Source organism: Passer domesticus, chromosome 3, assembly GCF_036417665.1.
Source record: "Passer domesticus isolate bPasDom1 chromosome 3, bPasDom1.hap1, whole genome shotgun sequence".
NCBI lineage: Eukaryota > Metazoa > Chordata > Aves > Passeriformes > Passeridae > Passer > Passer domesticus.
This window is the reverse complement of record NC_087476.1, coordinates 59,617,720-59,641,778: the sequence shown is the minus strand read 5'-3', so window position 1 is coordinate 59,641,778 and position 24,059 is coordinate 59,617,720. Positions and strand designations below refer to the sequence as shown.

General features: G+C 39.6%; 1 protein-coding gene and 1 long non-coding RNA gene across 4 annotated transcripts in view; one reads left to right on the top strand and one right to left on the bottom strand.

The window, feature by feature from the left end:
- CNKSR3 (CNKSR family member 3) overlaps positions 1–24,059 on the top strand; it is a 55,506-nt gene that overhangs the window by 19,599 nt on the left and 11,848 nt on the right. Inside the window, exons 1-7 of one of the 3 annotated variants that reach the window (XM_064413368.1) lie at positions 7,272–7,319; positions 7,859–8,022; positions 15,110–15,312; positions 16,509–16,596; positions 19,063–19,104; positions 20,963–21,082; positions 22,877–22,936. In XM_064413368.1, coding sequence (XP_064269438.1) covers positions 15,134–15,312; positions 16,509–16,596; positions 19,063–19,104; positions 20,963–21,082; positions 22,877–22,936 — 489 coding nt within the window. In that variant the 5' untranslated portion in view covers positions 7,272–7,319; positions 7,859–8,022; positions 15,110–15,133. Of the gene's footprint in view, positions 1–7,271; positions 7,320–7,858; positions 8,023–15,109; positions 15,313–16,508; positions 16,597–17,422; positions 17,532–19,062; positions 19,105–20,962; positions 21,083–22,876; positions 22,937–24,059 lie in introns of those variants that run through there. The other 2 variants (XM_064413369.1, XM_064413371.1) reach the window with 2 other exon arrangements.
- LOC135296703 (uncharacterized) lies at positions 8,262–17,322 on the bottom strand. Its single transcript, XR_010358708.1, has 4 exons — positions 17,013–17,322; positions 13,993–14,065; positions 12,764–12,844; positions 8,262–8,407 (listed from the first exon to the last, which is right to left on the bottom strand). It is a non-coding gene; the product is annotated as an uncharacterized LOC135296703 (long non-coding RNA).

Sequence of the window (24,059 nt, the reverse complement as noted above, 5' to 3'; positions counted from 1 at the left end):
ATGCGGTATTCCAGTTATGTTTTCCCTCTCCTTTTTTTTTTTTTTTTTTAGATATATGGCATGCTGTCACAACTCACTTTTCTGTAACATTGCATTTCAATTTTGCCTTTAATTTGAAGTCTTAAAGCTATGTCATAATAAGAACCTCCCTATGGAAAATGTTAGAAATAAGTTTCTCTTTCTCCACTCCAATTTTTTTCATGAATTATCTGAAAAGGAGCTATTAAAAATAAAAGTCAACTCTACTTTGAATTTTAGTTGAAATTTTGGAGTTAAATACCATTAACTTCTCAACTATTACAGAGTTGCCTTTATCACTGCTTATTGTACACTACCATTTCTCCGTGTCAAATCTCTTTTTGGAATTCTGATGCCAGTTCATTCATTGTCAATCAAAGCTACAATTTATAACTTAGTTCACTCTAGCAATTTTCCATTTGATGTTAATATCTCAATCTAGAATACTAAACCCATGAGAGCAGCTGTGTGATTTACTGTGATGAATTTCCTAGTATTACTAGGGTCAATTTTTGGCTGTATTTTTTTTAAGCCAGTCTGAAAAACCTTTGGTTCCATCTTTGGCTTAAATTGATATCACAATTCAGTATTAGTGTGTAGCTTTTTCTTCTTCCCCTCTACCTCACCGACTCCAATTACTCTATATAGAGTTTTGCCTTTTTTTGGGAAAATCTCCTGTCACTCTTACATAAAATGTTAAAACCAAGAGTAGCTTTTACAAGTGAAGAGAGACAGTTTTCTGAAGTCTTCGAATAGGAGCTCACCCTTGCCGTGAGAATGATGAGGCACTGGAACAAGATGCCCAGAGAAGTAGGTGCCCCATTCCTGGAAATGTTCAGTGCCAGGTTGGATGGGACTTTTAGCCATCTGGTCTAGTGGAAGATTTCCCTGCCCATACCTGGGGTAGGGGGTGGAGGGAGTGATGTGGAAATAGATGACCTTTAAGGTCTCTTCCAACCCAAACAATTGTATGCTTCTAAAAGTAATTAAAAGGGAAGCTGCCATCTATGTTTTGGTGCTGTGTATGGCACACCGGTGATAGTCCTGTGTTCTGTGCTGCCTGGCTAAGTGTCCAGTCCAGAATATTTGCCAAAAAGGAGTAAATTAAGCAATGTAAGAGGAAAGATGACACTGTATTTTCTCTTGTATTTCCTGTTCCTCAAGTCTTAAACCATCTCTGTCAGGGTCACACTCGGCTTCTGTGGCACTTTCTTTCGTGAACCTCTTCACCTTTCCCTGAATCTGTGTATGGATGTTGAACATTCATTGCATACTGCTGTGTGAAGAGTCGCTCCTTTATTACTTGTTTGGACCTGTTACATGCTTGCTTCACTCTCTGATTCCTGTGTTGGGAGAGATGATGAGCAATCTGTGTTCTTTCTGGCCACTTCTGGCTTTACAGGCCTTTATTATGTCCTTCTCCCCAAAGTACTTTTTTCTGTAAAACTTATTCCATGTCTGCTTAGTTTCCTGAAAATATTTTTTGAGGAAAATTTGAGTTAATTTTTCCGGCTTTTGTAGAGAGAAGTCTTGCCTTATAAAACTCCTGGAGGATTGGAAGGGTTCAGCAATCTGTTTTGACTCTTCCTGAGCATACTTTGACTGTGAAGTGGTAAAGCTTAGAGTTGTCTTCAGATTTACTGTCTGAACCAAGGTAATAGGCACTGCCAGAATGGTTGCAGTCAGTGGCTTTGTAGGGAGTACAGATAAAAAGTGTAGCATAACACAAGGGCTGTCAGTCTGAGATTGTATCTGTACTGAGCAACTAAAGGTTAAACATAGTCTCTGTTTCTCTTCTGGTCAGGATAGCTTACAACCCTAATTTACCCACGAGTTCTTTTATTACAAGGCAAGGCTTTCAGTTTTGTGCTAAAAAAAAAGAAAAAAAAAAAAAGAAAAAAAAGGATTTATAGATGGATTTGAGTGGAATGAATGGATTTATTTCGAGGTAACATGAATGCATGAGTATGGAGCTTGTTTTTGCAGGCTAAATATATTAGTTGAAAGTACTGAAAATAGAAACGTGTTGCAAAAGCCTTTCTGTGCAACTGTCAGTCAGGGGGGATTACAGAGGGGACAGTAAAGCACTCATTATTGAGCTGAAGGCTTCACCATTTCCCTCTGTCCAGCTGTGACCTTAATGAGAGAGCTGCCCTTTGCATCCTGGCTGGCAGGCAGAGCCCAGCAATTTGTCTGGTACCATCCCTGTGTGATGGGGGAGATTGACAAGGATCTTCTGTACCGCCCTGGCTGCTCTTGGCAATGCCTGTGCTCAGCAAAGCTGTACCCAGTGCCTGGGGAGGCAGCGCCTGGTGCCTGCTTCATCAGGATGCAGGTGCTCAGACAAAACCTTAGAAGAGTAGCTTAAAACTGACTACATGAGGAAAGCTTACTTAAGAAGCAATCAGGTTAGGCAGGAGACATTTTTCCTGGCATTATACTAATAAAAAGCTCTTGTTCTTTGACTTTGTGTGTGTTGTTTTGGTTTTTAAGTGATTGATACTTCAGTGGTGGTGGCAGTGCTATGATCAGTTTTAAAATTACATGAGAGTAAAAAGTGGAATGAGGAAATTTTTTCACATTTGTATTAGACAATAATACAAAGATCTCTTGAAGGCATTTTCTTGGAAAGCGAAGACCTTTGAGGTCTTTTCTGGCCCATAAAAGTGGCTCACACTAGTTGATAGCTAAACTTTTGTTACAGAAACTTTTGGAAAGATTAACATGAAAATATTGATGATAGCTAACAATCAGGCATATGGATCCTAGGAAGTCAGTTCTTACCTAGGATCAAATTATTAGTGAAATAAGTTTCTACTTACTACTCTAGATTTAATTTTTTATCCTCCTTTAAAAGAGCCTTGAATTCCTCTGTTGAAGTTATCCCTGGTTCTGTTTGTGATACTGCAGGAGGCGAATGGTGTCTATGGTGTTACCGTGTAAAACCTTCCTACTGTGTTCTGTATTAAAGAAAACCATGTATTTGTTTTCTTCTCCTTGAACTTTTCTTATTTATTTTCACCCTCTATCTGTCCTACTTAGCTGCCTTGCAGACTCTTTTTCCTTATTTTCATTTGCCTTCTCAGGTGCTGGTTCATCTGCTTATTTTTTCTCTTTCTAGTGTTCATTTGCTCCCTTGATTCCCTCCCACTTTATCTTTGATTAATTTCTTCCAGTCCTGGAAATAGAGGAAATGATGTCTGATAGAGGAAGCTATCACAGTAGCTGTTATAAAATGATGTGGAATGTAAATGACAGTATAATGGCACATACCATGGGATATGCCAAAAATTCTCATGCAACTGATTATCTTTCAAGGCTTGGAAGGGATGAAATTGATGTGTGCAGGGAATCTTTAGATACTCAACGTGTCAACTATATAGACCCTGAAAAGGAGACCAGAATAAATGACTTTTTTAGGTGGGAAGGTCAGTTTTAAGGTGATGAGGCAAAGATGACTTTGGCAGTCCTATCCTAATAGGCTATCCAGGGATGAGCCCCTTAATGGGATGAGGGTTGTAGTTGAACCTTGGTTCTGTGCTGAGATGCCAGGTGCTGCCTGCTTGTTAGAGTCACCCAAGGGAGGAGAAAACATGATCATAACAATGCGTTGTGTCCTTGAGGCAGTGAGCAGTGATCTGCTAGGTGAAGGAAAAGGTTTTGTACTTGTGAGTTCTTCCTCTGTTCAAGTGGCTGGTGCTCCTCCCGCTTCCCGGTGTCAACTTTTAGCATTTTATGAACTGTCCTGAGAATCTGTTCAAGTTCTTGAATGTACGGAAAATAATGCCTGTCACATTCCAGCTTCCCTTCTCCATGCCTTCCTCAGTTCCTGGCCCTATCTGTCCTCTCTTCCTTGCTCTCTGCCCCCTCTGCCCTGCTGTGTTGGATTGTTACCAGACTCTGTTGACTCCGGTATCAAAAGAAAGGAGTGACTGAGGAAAAAAGAGGTGGTAAATCAGCTGTGCCTGTGATGGATTAGCTAATTGGTGCTTTATGTAGGTAAATTGTTTGGTAGTGTCCAAGGCAGAAGTTGAGCAAAAAGCGTGGAACTGCTTAATGACTCTGCTCACAAAACATACCTCTAGTTTTTGGGGAGTGAGGTATGCCACTGCTCGATGGCTGACTATAGAAATGTTAATTCTCTCTGAATAGAAAACCGATAGTTATGGCTTGGACCCAAGCCTCATCCTTAACTCCCAAGTTGTTTCTTTCTTCCCCTCAATTCTTATACAAAATAACTTACTTAATTGTGGAAACAGCCTGAGATTGGTATCAGTGCAAATCCTTAAGTGTAAGCCCTGTCCTAATGTTTTTGCATGAATGCAAGGTATTGAATGTCTTCAGGGGTGCTTTGCATGGTGGTTATTTTAGACAGAAAAGTCTAGACGGTTCTTAGGATCTATTGCACATCTCTACACCTGCCAAAATTTGGGAGGGAGTGTTGTTCAAATTACACTGCTGTTCATCAGAAAGGTTTTCACAACACGCATAGCACTAACTGAATTAATCTGTTTTGCTCACTCTCCCTCCCCCAAAAAACCTCTGTTACTAGTGTTCTAAAACTCATTCTGCAATTGCTATTTTTATTTATACCTTTCCTCATTCTCTAACAATTACATAAACAGAAAGGACATTCTTTTGTGCATGGTTTTGTTGTATGTGCAATAATATAAAGATTTCACACACGATTGAGATAAATGCTTTTTAAACCCATTTTGAGCTGAAAATTAATAGATTAGCTTTCAGAAAGGCTCTTCAGTGGATAAAGGCAATAAATATAGATACCTTTTTTCAATGTCAATCTTAATTGTATTTTTCCAGAAATACAGAAAACTACTTTCTTGCTTGAACCTGCTTAATATTGCACTGTTGAAAATGACCTGGCATGTAAGAAAGTATCTAAGTAATGTCGACTTGCATTTTATTGTTTTTAATTCATCTAAGTTCTTCAGCAATATCCAGACATTGCAATTGACAATACCAAGTCTCCATAAGACTCTGAAGTTCATGGAGAAAAGACATGGAAAGAATATAGATGTGTGGAAGAAAGGAAAAATGAGCAGTTCATTTAGACTACTGGTGACATTTGAATGCTGATTTTAAAACTTTGCTTAAATATTATTAAAATTTATTGAATTGGGTAATGAGTCCTTCCTCCTCCCTTCTGCATTCCCTCTTGGGGGAATGGAGAAGGTTTGCACATGATGTCTTTGATTCACATGTGATTAGACATTTAATTCATATCATGGAAAACTAAACTGTAGGCTATAAAATGTGGTTGCAATCTCAATTAAAATGTTTAATATTTCCCCCTGGTTTCTTAGTAAAAATAATAAAAACTTTGCTAATGCTGGTAAGCTCATCTTAAACTCTGTCTACCAGTACATGAGTTCGTGGGTCTGTCTTCACTTTCTGCTTTGCATAGTTTTGGTCATTTAAATATGTGTCTGGCTGAGCAGTTGTGCCACTGTGTTGGCTATTTTGAGTAAATGTTTGTGCAATTTTGTAATATCTTATTATATAAAATATAGTCCTACAGTGTGGTTATAGAAGTACTGTTTTTAAGTACTCTTGATTAAAAAATTACTCTTGATTAAAAAGAAAATTTAAAGTAGCCCTTCAAGTTTTTAGTAGGCGTTCAAGAATGGGCAAGCATGAGTTAAAAAAAAGCACAGGCAAACAAAGAGCCACAGTTGTATTTCTTGGTGAGGATATATATGTTTTAATTCCCATATTTTAGAATAGAATGAAGTTCTAGAAAGGATAGCAGGCAAAAAGCAAACTGCATTAGGAAACTGTAAATATAAAACCTTGACTGCATGCTGAATTAAGTATTTTATTTTAGGTGTTTGTGTAGTTTGTAATGGAAACTATGGGCTTACAAGAGCAAGTGATGGGAAACAGTGGTCTGTGAGGCAGCAATAAAAATTGGGAATGCCAAATATGTGCACTGTATGTCAGCCATGCTTGTGAATTTGTTTGAAAAAATAAATTGTTAAACAATGAAGGCCAGTTATTTTTTTAAATTATTTTTCCTGGGAAAAGAGTTTGTATAGCCTAAGGAGGGATTTGGTGCCTGTGGGAAAGAGAACAGTGGGCTCAATTTTCAGAACTTCTGCAGCTTTGCCAAGACATATGGGAAGCAACAAGAGTACACCCTGAACAACTGTAGCCCTGGGAGACTCTGCTAGACCTGCATGTGGGTTTTTCCATTCATAATTATGCTTAAAAATCAAGCTGTGTGCGCTGGTAGCTCTGCACAGGGAGGAGTCGAGCTCGTTCAGCCAGATGTTGATTTACTGTAATAATTAAGCTGCTCTAGTCATGTAAGGGGGTGTCTGTGGCCATGAACTTGGGAAGGCGAGTGGTGTGTGTTTGGTCAGGCCGTGCCTTTGGGAGCCCATCCTCTGCACATCTGCTGTGCTGTGGGGAAGCAGCGCCTGCTCCTGCCGCTGTTGTGTTGTGAATATGTTTCATGTGACTCCTCAAACCCCCTTTGTGATTTGAGTCAAGTGTTTTCTTGGTGGTAGAGTGTGCTGGGAGTGCTTGTTTTCCAGGCTGCTGCTGCAGCTCCACGAGTGGAACAGAGTGCTGGTCTTTTGGCTCTGGTTTCTCTGTAGTTCAGGATGCTGTTCATGTTTCTCATCTGCTGCCTTTGATATCCTGTCCATCTCAATGGTTTCCGTTTGAACCGGAGCTGTGCATAAACATCCTTTATTCAAGTAAAGGTTCAGCCTTTTTTTAAAAAAGGAATGGTAAAACAATGTAGCTGTAGTGGACAATACAAAGATGTCAAATGTGTTAACTGAATTTTTGCTCATGTCAACTGTTTTCAATGAGTGTGGTGTATTCCTGCAAAACAGACCTAATTGGGTCGGTTCCTTTTGCTCTAGCCAAAATACTGTAGGGGAACAGAGTTAAAGAGCACTGAAACATTTGAAAAATAACATCCATCCAAATTCTCCCCCAGATTGTTGTTGTTCACAGGCTCTTAAACAACAGAGGAAATAAGGAAAATACACAAGGAAACAGGATTAACACATGAAGCTTAGAGTAAAATAAGATGAAAACCAGAAACACTTTCTGTAATCATTTGGGAAAACCTACTGTAGAGAACAGCATCAAAGGATCACTGTTTAAAGAGAGGATTTGGGGGATATTGCTGGGACAAAGTAGTCTAAACTGTTTTAAAAGTACTTCTAGATAGAAAAATGAATTAGATTTCTTACTTGTGTGTTGTTGATCCTCAGAAAGGGGAAGCAATGGCTGCTTCAGGAAGCTGCAGGCTCTTATCAATCAAGGTAATAATGAGACTTGAGCCAAACATCCTTTTGATTGCTTTGCCTGTATGTTTTATTTTTTTTTGTCATTTTCCTTCTCATCATTTTATGCTTTTGTTTCTTTGCTTGTTTAACAGGCTTTGGGCAAGATCTTTGTTCTTGCCTTGCCCTGGATTTTTTTTTCTTTTTTTTTTTGACAGTTGTTTTTTTTGTTGTTGTTATGGATGCCCCTCAGGGTCTGGGTTACCCTGATGTGTATCCCCTTTGGTCACTTTGCCTATGCAGACAACAAAGGCACATTTTTACTGGCTGAGCTTGATTCACAAGGAGCAGGCAGTTTGTGCATTGACTTAGGTGACCCAAAGATCCCCATAACTTATGTGCTCTATTTTTATGCTCTTGTGGCACAACCTCAGTCACATTGCAAGTTTCCTTCATAATTTTGCTTTGTACATTATATGAACTTAAAATTTCTGCCTTTTTCGAGGTCTGGGGTTTTTTTGGGGGGGGTTGTTAGTTTGTTTCTAATGTCTCCTTGTCTGTCTTTTGTGTTTTGGTAGGCCTGGATGATTGCCTGCAGCAGTATGTCCATAAATTTGAACGGGAGAAGATAAATGGTGAACAGCTGTTACAGATTTCTCACCAGGACCTTGAAGACTTGGGTATCTCACGGATTGGACACCAGGAACTGGTTCTAGAGGCTGTGGATCTCCTGTGTGCACTGGTTAGTCACATTGTGAAGAGATGAGCAAACAATTTCTTAAAGGGCTTTTTTGGGTGAATAACCAAAGCAAGATTGATAAAACCGGAATACCTTTGTATCTTGCTTTCTGTTACACATCATGATAAAAGAAAAATGTAAGAATTTGTTTAATTCTTGGAAGTATTGATAGTTCTCTAACTTTGGTATTAATAGTTCTTTTTTCCTGATAAGAGGCAACTTCAATTAATTTGTGTGCACTTCCAAAGGGAGTTGTCTGAGTGGCGTTAGATCTTGCGGCTCCTGTTAGTGAACTGTTTTAGAAGACAGAAGACACACTGTTGAAGTGACAGGTGCTGGAAGTTCCTCACATCAGTTGAAGTGGGTTTCGGGTAATTCTGTAGCAAACCTAGGAAGTGAAGAAAAATTAATTCTTGAGATGAGGGATGTTTAGCCACCTCAGTTACAGTTTAGCTGAACTCTTAATTGGATTCAGAACTTAAGCTGTTCTTTTGTTCTACTCCTGATATATAACTGCAGATACTTTGAAAACAAACATATTCAGAAAAGCATAAATACATTTTGGATTGTTTTACTAGTGCAGGCTTTATTTAAAAGCTATAGTTTGGTCACAGACTTGAAGGCCTGTTTGATGTAGTGCAGTGTAATGAGCACCAGAGGTATATATAATTACATCAGGGAGGAGGGTGGGAAAGCCTGCCCGATGATTCCTTGGCCAGCACTGGCCTGTCTTCCCTACATTAGGCAAGGTTTGGAGCAGCAAGCAGCAACTCTTCTTAAAATGGAGAGTGCTTATTGCCTGTGTGATACATGCTTTATTTGCTGCAGAGAGGTGCTACAGGGAGTGTTCCTACTCCACAACCTGGAGCAAATTGGACTGAAAGAAGCATATTTAACGAATCTCTTCAAACGATCTAAAATGTTTCTCAAAAAGTTACTCTTATACTTGAAAGATATTTTATTTCCTTTAGGTATTTGATCTACCAAAAAATTTTAACATTAACTTGAAAACCTAATAGAAGAATGTAGTTGGACTGAAAAGCAGTTCATGCTGCTTTTGTTGGGCAAGCAGGGGTCTTGTGAGTTAGTAAATGTAGTGTAGGCTGTATATGGTCCTGACTGAAGTCATCTACGTGGTAGTCCCCAAAGGCACTTTTTTATTCTCTTAAAAATATTAGAATAAAGTGAACAAAGCTGGACAACTGCCAGAGCCTAAAGCTGTGTTTTATCTCTTACAATTTCCTTCTAATTTCCTTTGTAGACAAAAGTTTTGACCTCAGACCCATTTCTGGAAATCCTTTGTGAAATGCAGCTCAAGTTAATGCATTAGACAGATACTGCATATTACAGCTGAAATGTATTTGTTCCCTTTTTAAGAGGTGCAGGAAGAATTCCTGTGTTTTCAGCATACCCTTTGCCACCTTCTTGATGCCTGTTCCCTTGAGTTTTTGGAACTGCATAGAGTCACCACTGATTTTGTTTCCAAGGGGATACTAATTGCTAATGACAATAATTTTTTTGGTGGTGTTGTTTCTTTTTGTGCAAGAGAGAGGTTTACTGATTCCACCTGTGTTAGTTCTTTGAAAGTGGGAATGTTTATGGTTTAGTGGTTGTTTTGTACATATGCTGATACTTCCCCAACTTTTGGGGCCTTATAAGCAAAGGAGCAATTTAAATTTTTTTTTTTCATTTTTAACCTTTTTTGCTTTTCTGTTCCCCCTTTTTTGATCCCATTGCCACCCCACTAAGCTGTCAGCTCACACTCTGGAAATGTAGCATTGGCTGGGCCAGCCTGATGTCACTCTCTGCAAGGTTGTCGTTCTTGGTGGGGAAAGGCTGAGAGGGGATTTTGGTGGTTTCCCAGTCCTGGAGTTCCCAAGAAGAATTTCCCCTTTTATCTATTTTTGTCTTGGCAGTTTCCCAGCTAAGTTTCCTTCAGATCAATGCTTTGGGCTCCCTCACACCACAAGAACACATGTGACAGTGAGGAAGCTCTCTCTGGAACATCTTTCTCCTGCAGTATCTGTTTTCAAGCATTCACCATTGAGACCTTTGTTCCAGCCTCAGTAGATAAGTCACTAAACAGGATGTGAACACAGTCCTTGCCTTGAGAAAATACACCAAATGCACCTAGTTTTTTAATTTAGTTTTTCTCGGGGCTCAGTACTATTTGGCAGCACTGAGCTAAAAGTATTTCTATGAGTTTCTGGTGTGAAGAGGAAATAATTGCATCTTTTTTTACTGCTTTGGTGATGAAGCAGTGTTCTCTCATGTCCTTGTAGCAGTGTCTGCATATGCCTATCTTGAAGAGTCAGCAGGAGAGTGTAGACTGGAATACAACATTTCTGTTGCTGTTGAGGTTGTCTAATAGAATTTTCTGAACAGGCGTTGAAGACTTACTTGAGGAATTTAGAGGATATATCAAAGGACCTGAATTCCCCCTGAAAAGGGGAAACAATCATCAATTTGAGTATTTCAACTTTTTGTTGAAAAAATTGTGTGGGGGGGGGAAGGGATGGAAGAAAGATCATGTTTCTTTTTTAATTGAAGTATTTGGGAGAGGGGGAAACAAACATACATAACTCTGCTTTTCAAACCACAAAAGCAGGGACAGAAAACAAGCTTTTGAGATCTTAATGAATATAAAACAATGTAAGCAAGAAACTATGCAAATATTTTCACTTCTAATGTGTTCGTTGGATTTGATTTCTGAATCTTTGCCTACACTGTATGATGGGAGAGTTTGGAAACAAAAACGCGGTGGATTTTTCTTGAGGTTAGAGTAAAGAGATACTAGTTATATGCAATTAAAAAAAACACCCCAAACCCTAAAAAACCCATAAACTAAAAAAGGACATAGTTGTACGTTTGATAATTTTACTGATGGTAGCATTCTGCCAGCATATTTGCAGTGTAACAAAATATAACATCATAACATGGAAAAAAAAAGGATTCCTGAAGACTTACCCTTTGGGTCCTAACCATTGTCAAAGGATATCTATGCACTGCCACATAAGATTTTAGTTTTTTTAGCGGCTTCAAATTTTGTGTTTATTAGGAAATTTGCTACTCCAGAGGATTCTTTAGAATGCATTTTTGTTAAAAGGAAAAAAGCAAGAATGGGTGACCGTGACAGTACCTTGTGTTAATTCAAAGGTTTTTATAGCCTGCAGTGAGTTGGGTCAGCATCTGAGCAAGCATTTAAACTGGTTTTATTCATTTTATTTCCCAGAGCAGCTTTTCAGTTCAATCAGCAAGCATGTCCAACTCCTCACATTGCAGCCTGTGAACATGGCTGTCTGTGAAAGGGGAGAGGATGCTCTCCCTGGGCAGTAGCAGAGCCCTTTATCAGCCCAATTCAGCTCTGACTCAACGGGTCTGCTCTTTTGACTTCAGTTGGCCACTTTTGGTTGTTTGTTTGTTTGTTTGTGTGGTTTTTTTTTTGTTTGTTTGTTTTGTTTGTTGGCTGCCTAACCTTGAGCTGTTATTTGGTCAGATTATTTTTTCTCATTAAATGTGATGGAGTTTAGAAGGAGTGAGCTCATGTGCTCTCTCCTGCACGTGTGGGTGCTGCCTCTCCTCCAGCCCTGCATGTGGCTCCCAGGTTAATGAGTAATAGCCTCGGAATGTTTGACATCAGGTGCTCTTGACCGCTGGCTTCAGCCTGTGTTTAGGTTAAAACAACTTTGATGTTTAAAATTGGAGCAATAGTAAAGTGCAACCTTTTTTTTTGGTTCATGAGCAACATCTAAAATCTTTTGGTTGCTTAAATAATAATTTGTTAACTCTTGCAGCCTTAGTCCTGTGGAAATATTTCAAGAAAAGCCTGCTAAGCTTTGCACTTCAACTGTGTGTCACTGTGAAGGTTGTTTGGTGTGCTGCCACAATATCAGCATTCCTATCTGTCATAGATTGGGACTACAGTTCTATGACAAGTTAAATTAATCCAAGTCAGCTGCTGTCTCCACCCCCTCCTGTCCTCTGATTAGTGATTCTTTGTGCTTGCACTCACCTGACCCTGAAGTGAGCTACTTCAGGGAGCTAAACCAAGGGATTAGGTTTCTTTGTATTGTTTAGATCCCTGAGCCAACCCTCCCAACAGACTGGACGTAGCAAGTGAAGGAGAAAGAATATTTGGTGATGTGAGAGCTGGTCAAGAGAGTTTCAGCTGGGATAAAAGTATCCTTATATCTGGTGAAGGGGCAAAATGCTTTCTGTGTATTAGAGCAGACAGTGAGGGGACTGGTGAAACAGAAGTGGCTTGGCTTGGGATGACTCCTATTTCTGGGGTAGTTCATCCACTAGGGCTGATCCACAGTTGTCCAATTTGGTGTCCTGGTACTCAAGAGCTATGTACCCTGTGTTGTGCTGGGTGGGTCTGGTGCTTGGTCAGGACTCTTCCTGGAGTACAAACTGCTGGTTTAGCAGTGGAGGTGCACTCTGTGGAGCCTTTGGAGGAAGCTGTATGAGGGAGCTTAGAGCAGTGACTTGGAGCTTGGCTGTGATGTGCTCTTGAGTGTCTTTTGGGGACACCAGTTGCAGGTATGAGCTGGAGCCCCTGCATCCCTAGAGACTGCACCTATGTTGCTGAAGTCACCCTCAAAACTGAGAACTACTTGACAGAATTATTTAAAAATGACCTGAACTGGAAGAATCACACCAGACTCACCCATGGTATAAATAAGGTGAAACAGGTATGATTAAGTGATATGTGAATGTTTTAAGTCCAAGCCCAAAATCTTACCTGGTATAACACATGTCTTTTTAAATGCTGGTGCCACCTCTAATCTCAGGTACTCACAAGTGGTTGGCTGAGTTTCTGCATCTGAATGACAGAAAGAGAGATCTGGAGATAATTAAATGAAAACTCTCAAGTTCTGATCAGAGTGATTAGATTGTAGCTCTGCACAGAAAAAATATTTTTTGTTTTCTGTCCCTTTATGTAGGCAGGGGATCAGCATTCTCTAGTTCCCCTCTTTAAGGGGAGGGTTTCTGATATGTGACTGCTTTCTTGTGGTCATAGGAACTTGCCCCACATCCAGACCTGTTTGTGAAAAAGTATTCCCTCAACAATAAACTAATATTCACTCTTTTAAGAGGAGGATAAAACTAACTGCAAGAAATACATCCAAATAATGCTCTTTGGGTGCTGGGTTTTTTTGTTGTTTTTGTTAAAATTAAAAGGTGATAAGTTCACACATCACAGTGTGTAAGTACTTTAAAGTTGTTTAGTAATCCAGATCTTTCCCTTTCTGTAATCCTGGAAAATTTAAGGATATCCTTTGCTGTTGCAACAGTGGCATTTTTTAAAATCGGACATATCCTTTCAACCCTTACTCCTGGCTGCACATTAAGGGTATTTCCTTGCCAAGAGCCCTGAGGTGGAGGAGGAGGGAGGCACTTGTGTAACTTAAACCCACTGGGATCTTATCCATAGGAGGTAGTGGTATTTTAAAGGTAGCTGATGCCTCTCCATACACTGGAGACTTGTGTTTCTTTGGGTCAAAGATTCTTACATTTTGTAAATGGCTTAATCTGAAATATTCCAGCCTGCTTTCCAGATGCTTCAGTCTGGAGGGGATGGAGCTACAAGCCAGCACTGTGCCCTAGCAACATCCTGGTCTGCATTAATGGGAGAGAGAGGGAAGTGTTTATCACCCTTTAGTTGTCACTCCTCAGTCTAAATTTGCCCCCTGCCCCTAAGTGCAGCAAAGGGACAGGCAAACTCAGTGAAGGGCTCTCAGCTTGGTCAGGGCTGGAGTACTTGCCCTTGAGGGGAGGCTGAGGGACTGGGACTTCTTCAGCCTGGGAAAGAGATGGCTCCAGGGAGGTCCAACAGCCTCAGCTGGATCTGGAGCTGGATCCCAGCACCCACCATGGTGGGGAGCAGTTGTCAGGATGACAGAGTTGGGCTGTGCATGGTAGAAGCTGAAACAAGAGCTTCAGGCTGGGTGAAAGGAAACATTTTCTTACCCTGAGGACAGTCACACCAGGTGGATCAGGCTGCCCAGAGAGGTTGTGCACTGTCCTTGGAGGTTTTCAAGACCTGACAAGATAAAATCCTGAATAAGTTGGTCTGAGCTTACAGCTGAGCCTGTTCTGAGCAGGAGGTTGGTCTGAGACCTCTGAAGCTTCCTTTCAGCCTAGATGGTGGTCCTGAGTGGAGGCATTAGAACTCCTGGAAACTAGGAACTAGATGGAATTAAAATTTGCTGTAGTTGTTTAGGGTTTGAGTAGGAAAGTAGAGTAGAGAGTATATCTGACTGAACTATGGGACTTGGAGGTTAATTGCAAGAATCTGCAGCAGCAAAAAAATAGTGAAGGGCAGGACTCTCTTGTATTTTTGCGTGTTTGTTTTGTTCTGGTGAGAGTGGGTTTTTTATTGTTGTTTTGGGGTTTTTTGAGTTTTTTTTCCTCAAGAAAAGTAGGATTTTGAATTTATAAAGTTGAAGCTATAGGCAAGACTCAGATTTTTTTTTAGGTTTTGTAAATGAATGAAAAATTTGGTGTCTAAAAATAGGTTTAATTACCATGTATGATGTTAACACTGTCCTCAAACTTGCAAATACTTGCACTATTGTACTCAAAGAGCACAGTTACTGAAAGCTGGTGATCCAAATATTTATTTAAGCTTTTGATTGCAAAATTGCATTTACTTCCTGTTGATGCTTTAATCGCTTACCCGATTTAACTTATCTTTTGTTGTGAATGAAATGTTACTTCAGTGTTTATTTATCACAGGAGAAAAAATGTTTTAAAGAAAAACAGTGCTTGCTCTTCTTTAACACAAAGAAAAACAACACATTTAACAAGCAAATTATATCTGTTACGGCACTGGGACTTGATTCTGATTAAAAAGCCTCCTTAAATCTAATTAATGACAGAAATTAGGGTTTGGCACTCACAAAAGTATTCTTTACTGGCTGTTGTGTAGAACAAATCTTTGAAGGCATTTTTGCCAAAAAACCATGAGAAAGTTGTACAAATCATCAAGACTTTTCATCCCATGTGAGCTTTTAATTTGTTTTATAATAAATAGGATAACTCAACAAAGATATTTATCAAGCTTAATAAATAATGTTCCTTGCAGAACTATGGCCTTGAAACAGACAATATGAAGAACCTGGTTCTCAAGTTGCGAGGGTCGTCCAACAATCTGCAAAACTACATCAGCACCCGTAGGAAAAGTTCAAATTATGATGGAAATACCTCTCGCAAGCCCCCCAATGAATTCCTTACTTCCGTTGTGGAGCTTATTGGTGCTGCTAAAGCCTTGCTTGCATGGTTGGACAGGTAAGAATTAAATGGTTGTATTTTAATTTGGTGCTCTAATTGCTTCTCTTTGTAGGGCCTTCCATAGATGCTTGGGTGTAAAGATCTTGAGGTCACTAATTCCTTTTTTTTGGTGTTGCTAGAAGACCTCTAGTGGATAAATTTAACCTAGGGTATCTATTCTTGCAGTTTCACTTTTGCTAAGTGCAATAAAACTGTTAACGTTGCACTCAAACTGGTATTTATAAAAGGATGAGTGTTCCCTTTTAGGTCAGTTTCTCATACACATCGTTTTCCCAGTTTCTAAATTACTTGTCATTGGCAGATCCCTTCCTGAAAGACGTTTTTAATGTTCTGCTGAAATCATGGCCTTAGCTATGTGATTTGGAAACTGAGCAGTGGGAGAGATTATCCTTCTGCTGTTTCATTTTCTCTCTGTCTTTTTTTTTTTTTTTGTCTGGAAAGAGCCAGAGTTATTTTGTTACAGCTGCAGCAGGTCAGGTGCTGGCAGGGATGCAGTCCATGATAAGAGATGAACATAAATTCTCAAAGCCCTTGTTAGCTTGTCTGAGAAGGAGAGTTAGGAGAACAACTGCACAGGGACTGGCAGCAAGGTGCACTTTTATCCTTTATCCTGCTCTCAAGTAAGGACTTGATCTGTGTCCAGGCAGCAGTGTTAGCACTTTTTGCTTCTCACCTGGTCCTTTCCTCTCACTCTGTTGCTGGCAGATCACCCTAAATTTTTTTTCTGTAACTTAGTCATCAGAATTGTTGGTTTGTCCATTTACAGACCTGCTGTGGTTATTTCTCAACCCCTCTTCTAGGTTTTGCAACTGTCTGAAAGGTCAGAAGTAGAACTCTTCAGGTCCTAAAGCTGCCCTACCTGTATTGATTCTTCTCTAAGTCTCACTGCACCTCTGTGTGTAACATGTGAAAATCTATTTTTCTTCTTTTAGAGAACTGTTTTTTCCTTGTCCAGTCTGAAAGTTGGAGCTTCTCTCACTGGTAAACCCAAGGACAGGGCTAAAAAATTCCCAGTTTTGGTACAAGAGCGGAGCCAGGACTGTGCAGTCAGGAATATTTACATTGTAAAACTATCCTCACACCTATCAGTGTCAGCATTGCAGCACTTACTCTCCTATGCTCTTCCTCACTGGTAAGGTGGGATGAGAGAACACTGGTCCCTCTAATGTAAGGGGAATTTTCTCTTGTTGTAGGACCCCATTTACAGGTATTGCTGACTTTTCATCAATGAAGAACAGAATCATTCAGCTCTGCTTGGACCTCACTACTACTGTTCAAAAGGTCAGCTGATTGCTTTTCCTCTCTGCTTTCCAAAAGGGAAGGAAAGGAGGTGTTGGGGAAGTAATGTGCTTGCTTTATGCTGAGTGCTAATGAAAGGCAGTTCTGGGAATGAGAGCTTACTTTTAACTTTGAATGTCCATGAAGGTCAGTTTCAGTTGTCTATGTTTATGAGTTGTGGGTTTTTTTTGTTGTTCCCCCTGCCCTTCAATTTAATTATCAGTTTTGGTATTTCTGGCTGTGTCTTAAGGGACTGCAGCTTAAAGGCTACTCTTATTTTCTTGAGCTTTACTGGAAAGAGGGTTAGTCTGTGCAATAGTTGATTTGTGTTTGAAGATTTTCACATTCCAAGCAGCATGTTGGCAAACAGTTATCAGTGCTAACTCTAAAGAAAAATATGGTTCCATTGGTTTTTGTACCTATATTTGCAGACTCCATAGATCTTGTCCCCTGCAGAATGTTTTAGCCATCAAATGGGAAATGCTGCGTGTAATAGAAGGAGCTGCTACCTTTATGATACAGTTCCTACCAGCCAGACTGCTTCTGCCATTACTGCAAGACCAGAATATTTTCCAAAACTTTAATTACCAGCTGTATAATGAGTGCTTGTGTAAATAATAGCTAAAAGGATACGTAGCAGCCGTGGCAATCTTTGCAATTGACATAATTTTGCTCTCTGAATAATGCTGCCTGTTTTTGAGCCTGTTCTGAGAGCGTGGCACTGTTGTGGCTGTGAAGCACTTCAGTGACTGCCACACTTGGTCATAAACAATATTCTGTGCCCATATAATGTTTGACCTGCCCTGTGACATGGGTGATTCCCTTCCTGTGCTGAAGGGATGATGTCAAAGGACAGAAACATCCCAAGTTGTCAAGCTGTGGTGCCACCCAATGATGTCAGTTGTCATTGGGAAAGGATGGTGTCTGGGTACCCCAAGGTGTGTATGCCTGATGCTCAGTGCCCTTCTAGCTGGGACACTCTGTGTGCAATTGCACAAACTCAGTGATTTACAGCTACAGATGTGCAGATTGTGCAGTAGAACAGTTCCTGTTTCTAGCAGCAGATGGTGTTCACCCAAGAGTGCTACTGGAACTGAGATAGGAAATTGCTGAATGTGTGAATAAAGCTGCTAAAAAGTGTGTCTAATCTTTCTGTTAGGTCAGCCTTTGGTGGGTGGGGAATGGAAGTTGGGAACAGCAGCCCTGGCCTTTTAAAAAATGCCAGACTACTTCTCTGCCAATTTGATATGAGCTATAATAAAAGATGGGGCTGGTGCATATGAGAAAAACATTAATGGGGGAAGAACCAACCAACAAAGTTTTGTCCTGGGACAGGGCACATATGCTAGAATAGTCTGAAGGAGTCTCCTGATGTGGAAAAGAGATACAGTGGAAAAATATTTAGGAGGGTTTTTAGACTTCAAAAGTATTTCTTATTAAGACACAGACTGCAGAAAGAAGTTCTAATGGGGAAGAGGCCAGAGTGGCTCTCGTGGAACCAATGCTGCTCTGCATAAATGATACATAAAAGCATATCATAATAAAGCAAGGCAGGAATGCAAAAAGATTCTAATTACATTGATGATAGCTAGATTGATTCAAGGACAGGATTTTACTCTAAGTTCAGGGCTGAAATAATAAACAGTATAAACAGAAATGAGTGGGAGCAGAAAGACTTCACAATATTGAGCATTTTGGCTGTGTGATGATAGATGGCATTTGGTATTGATTTGTGCAGATGTATTTAGCAGAGAAAAGCAGGGGAAAGTCCTCCACAAACTTCTCCAACACGACTCCTCCTTAAGCCTATTAAAATGCTTGGGGGTTTTCTCCTTGTAGATATTGTAAATCTTGGTCTATTGTTTATGTGCTGTTTTAACTTTTTAATCTGAGAATAATACCATTCTCCAGTTCAGCACTTCTTGCAGACAGCAGTGATGACTTCTGTAGATTTTTACATGAACTTGTTTCAGTTCAAAGTCTTTTATACCTGGACTATGTAAATAATGCCTTGTGTGCAGCCCTCTGCCCTTCAGGAATATCACTGATATTTTTTAAAAAATCACTTTCCCTTCTATTTTTAACAGTATGCTTTAATCCATTTTGATGCCTGGGGCAGAGGAGTACCTGAGTTCGGGTTTATCAGTGTAAGCACACTTATCTGCCTGGCCTTCTGAGAGTCTGATTTAATTGTGCAAGGTTCTGCTTTTCTAGAAAAGTCAGCTGCTGTAATTGAATCCCACATTCTCTTAGTTTTCAAGGTTTATTATTGCTTTCTGCCAGGGCCAGAAAATAGTTACTTAATAGTCCTTTTGAGCCCTACTGAGTGAAACTAATCTGACTAATCCCTGCAGCATGAATAACTCTATTTCTATTTGAGGTTAAAAAGGAAGTTTTGCAGTTTTCAGACATGATTTGTTTCTATGTTTATTGGTTAATGTAGGGGTTTTGTTCTTGTTTTATTTTTAGGATTGCACTGTGGCTGACATGGAAGATAAAGTCCAGACTGTGGTAAGTTTATGTTTCTGTTGAAACTCAGCTGTCTGCGTTCACATTCATTTTGGTTGCTTCTGTGCTGACTGTATTGACAACAGCTTTTCAGTCCCAAATGCACAAGCATATTGTGCAACTAAACATTACTGTGACTTATTTTGTGAATGTTCTTTCCTGTAGAGGAAATCACTGAAATTTCAGCAGATGGATAGTGTGTGGTGGTAGCATGTAGTCAAGTGTTCCTTAAAGTTTCATTACACAGCAATATTTCCAAGAGAATTTAACCTCAAATTTTCAAGGGAGGACTAGTCCTGGAAAATGATCACAGACTAAATAAACCAATTATGCCTGTGAAGTGCATTTAGCACCTTAATAAGCAGGAGCTCTGCCTCATTATGCTTCTTATGTAAAAAAACTGCCTTGCCACAGAAATGAAGCTCTGGCTCTGAATTTGAGCTTGAGTTTCTAGGGCTGTTTGAAGCAGCCTTGTGACCAAATGCAGAGTGTAATGGAATGCTTTTTATATTTTGTAACAGTTAATCATCGCTTCCTGCTTTTGACATGAACCAGGCTGTGCTCTTTGATAAGGCCTTCCGGTAGCTCATAGATCCTTAGGAATTTAGTAGCACAATAACTAAAAATAATTTTGTTCATAAATAACGAGACCATGTAAAAGGGAGTTTTCTGCATCTTTCTTTTTCCATTTGTGCACACCCACACTGGAAGTAGGTATTGTTGTTTGGAATTCCCTTGTTTGAGCAGTTCCTCGCATTCACACTTAAACATAGTTTTGATTTATTTTATTGCTGCTCTAGAAATCTGATGTAAAATGAAACAGAAAACGTTGGAGCTATTGTTTCCAGGGACCATTGTAATCCAAACCAATGTCTTCCTATGACACAGCTCCCCTCATTCTGTAGTTATATGTGTCTACTTTGACTGAAGGACTCCAGCCCCTTGTGAAAGGTGACTTACCTTGCAGGTTCCCAAACTGTTTATAGCTACCTACTGTACTGTGTGCTAATCTTCTTTCCCCTCTCCTTCAAGATTTTGTAACCTACTTTGAGTGTCAGCCTTGCTTCAGTTGATGTAAAAGCAGAAAACACAGTGAGACATAATGCAATTTGTGTGTAGAGAGGGCACAGATTTTTTGACTTTTTTTTCCTTATTTTTTTCATGTTTAATTAGACATTCTGATAGTTACCTGTTCTGCAAGGCAAAGCCATTCTGCCTCCAACTTCACTGACACACACACACCAAAGTCAGAATTAGCCTTTATTTATAATGTTGGCTTAGGATCAGTTATGTTTTGGTCAAAAGGAAATATGAACCTTGCCTGTGTAAGCATTCCAGAAGAGGTCAGTTCAGAGGCACAATGGAGAGAAGTACTGCAGAAGCACTTAAGTGCTGCATGGTCCTACCTTATGCTGTAAGGTTTGTGCAGATATGTCAATGGACAGCACATCACTTTTTGTGACACATGGCCAGTTGTATTCTTATAGCAGAAGTAGAGAGCAACATGAAAAACTGTCAATTGTTCCCTCAAGGAATCATCAAAATGCTTCAATATTTTAATGACTTCTATTTTGGTTAGAGCAAACAAGCCCCAAACCAAATTTTGTGTTATATTTTGTGGGGGGTTTTTTTCAGACAGAGGCTGTGTCAGCACCTGTTAGTGATGGTAAGGTGACACTAATTGAAACAGGTTGTTTCTTGTTACAATAAGGATGTAAACATGCTGTAGAATAGATCTGTACAAATGAATCTTCAATTTCAGTGATTTTAGAATTAATTTCCATTGTATATTTTGAAAACTGAAAGAGGAAGAAGCCAGCAGAGAATTTTCCTAACCATTTTTTGTATGTTCTCATTGCAGGCCAAGACTTTAAATGGCATTTGTGATAAAGCCATCAGGTCAACTACAGACCCGCTGATGAGCCAGTGTGCCTGCCTGGAGGAGGTCCATTTAACCAACATTAAACCTGGAGAAGGCCTGGTAAGAAGCAATGCTCTGGTATCCTGATGTTCCCAGTATTTAATACGTAGCCTTGTGAGCCAATGCAAATATGTATTTACAATAAGGTGTTTTAAACCAGTAGTAACCTGTGGGGAAAAGAAAGAGGCACGAGAAGGAACCCTAAAGGTCAATTCTCAGGTGGTGTGCTGGAGTGGCTGCCAGGGGCAGATACGCACATTAATAGGCTTGATCCCAAATATAATTTCTGATTCTAAATTGTTGAAAGTTGTTATTCTAATATTGGGTTATTATTATTCTAATTGTTGAAGGTGTGTTAACCAGAATATTGGAGAATTGACAAGTGCTTGTGAAGCTAGTAGTTTTATTTTTTCAGGTTACCATAACCACTTTTTTTCTAGGGGGGCTGGGAGAGGGAGAAGGCAATGAGAAATGATGTTTGTGTTTTGAAAGATAATTTTTTATGCGTGTTTACAACAAGATAGAGATGAATGGGAGAATTTTGGAGGTTTGGTGTTGGCAGGAAAATGAGATTTTTTAAACTATTTGGTGGCTATGTCTTATTACTGACTCTTATTTATTCAATGGATTCTTCTTAGCTGAGTGCTGGTTATGAGAAACTTAATTTGAAATCTCGGTGGGTTTTCTGTCTAGGGAGCAGATGTGTTAGAATGAGTTGGAGGGAATTTAAATCGCTACGTGCATTTGTATTTACTCCTAGCCCTGAAGGCAGGAGAAATTAACATTTTTTAGAGAAAGCTGCACAGTCTTACTAGTTTTACCTAGACCAGTGGATTTGACTGAGTCGGTCATTCATTTTTGAAATTATGGGAACCTCTTTGTTAATACATAAGCTACATTGAAGCAGAGTCAGTCTACCTTGGCCTGAATAAGAAACAAGGAGGTGGGTGCAACCAACTGGATATACTGACAGGAAAACAGGCTGGGAATTGGCTAGAGAGGAAGGGTCAAAAAGATCATCTAATTTTCCACCTATTTTTAAAGTAAGTGTGGTAACTTCAGGCAGCTAAGCTGCTTTCAGCTCCTGAGTAACATCCAGTTCTGCGCTTCTCAGTGTGAGTGTTTCTAACAGCAGATGTAGAAAGGAAAAGTAGTTATGCATTTGTTCGTAAATTATGAAATCAATTTGCTGGTCATCTCTTGTGGGAAATCTATGTAATTATTAGTTAATAGTCTGTTCATGATTTTTAATTTGGTGGTCTTATAGTCAACACCCACTTCATCAAGTTTGTCCTTGTGTTCACACTCAGCATTAGCATACAGAGCCACAAATACTCTGTTGGAACTTTAGTGCTTAGGAAGCATTGTGGTTATAAGGCTGTCTGTGTATCGACTTACCAAGAGAAGCTGTAAAAGAACATGTCAGCAATTCTTGTGGACCACCTGTGTGGGTCTGCTCTGTTTGGAGAGAACTTGTGGCCACCTGGTAAAACCTGTAATTCTCTAATGCAGGCTGGATAGTAAATAAAAAAGTTCTGTTCAAGGCCAAAGTCTGACAAGTCAGAAAAATCAGCAGTGTTTGTTATTACCAACCAGAGAGTGTTTCTAAGTCTTATTGCATGCGCTAGGTGTTTTAAGTCATTATAAATATTATAATAAATTACACTAAAAGTGATCTGTGAAGAAGTTTAGAGTGTTGTAATATTAGACTACACACTTTTTTTAGGGAGAATATACAAATTGTTAACTGGTTTTAACTATGTTTTGAGTCTGCTGCCAACAGTGTTTTAATCAGATAAGTTATGTGGTTTGTTTTGCCTTTAAACTTGTTTTTCATTTTTTCCTTATGTTTAGGGAATGTACATCAAATCCACTTATGATGGATTGCATGTAATTACTGGAACTACAGAAAACGTAAGTGAAGCAAATGTATATTCTCTCAGACAGCAGCTTTGGTTGAGTTAGTTTGAATTACTACTTTTTGTTGTTTCAGACATGACTTGCACGGCATTACTGCTTTAACTACTGCATGGTCCATCATTTGTTTATCCACAGTTTGTAAATATTTTGTGCCTGCATGTTTCACTGTTAGCCTGATTAAACCAGTTTCTGCAAGTACACAAATTAGTTCAAATGCTTGGCATTAATTGCTTTAATAAGTTACTGTATCTGCTGTTCTGAGCTCTTATGGTATCTTGCTTAACAAAGTCTTGGATGTATTTGCTCTCCACTGGCAAAGGCAATCTCCCTTAATGGGAGCATTTAAGTGGTACTGTGTTAAATTCAGTAATGAGTCATGAAATCAATGAGCTGTCCCATGACAAAATTACCTTGCAGAGTAAAACAACTATGAACAAGTAAGACTTTAAGAGTGGTCAGCTGGAAGGAAGTAGCTGGCAAGAGAGGCAGCTAGTTTTTTAGTGCAGGTGGTTGCTTGTTTTATTTGTACACTGAGTCCTTTGCAACTGAGAGTTTATTGAAGACTTCTGGGCAGCCCTTGAAGGAGTAGATCACTAGCCAGCAGCCAAGGCTGGCAGGTGATGCTGTGGTGTTTTCAAACAGGCCACTACTGTCCAGGAGCAGTGACTGAAAGAAAAAAAGAGCAGAGAAACTTGGCTTTTGCAGCAATACTTCTTTTTTTTTTTTTTTTTTTTTTGTGACTAGGAAAGAACCAGTGGTTCTAATTGTTCCCCTGCCAGGTCCAGGGACCAGGCAGGAGAGTGTGGAAATCTATGCTTGCAGAGTGTAAGATTCTATAGCTTTGATACTAGTGTCCTGGCATAACTCTGTGTAGGATCTGCCACAGAGACCATGTCCACATCTGCAGCAATTTTAACACCTGATAAATGCAGAAGAATGTAATGTTGACTGCTGACAAGCTGCTTCTGCATGTAGGTCATATTTTGGGGCTGTATTCCTTCTGTAGCTTTGACTGTTGACCTAAGGTCTAAGGTCTTCTTTTTGTTATCAACACTGGTTCTTCCTTTGGAGGAACTCCTTCCTTTGGAGCAACAGAACTTGACAAGCAACTGAGAGA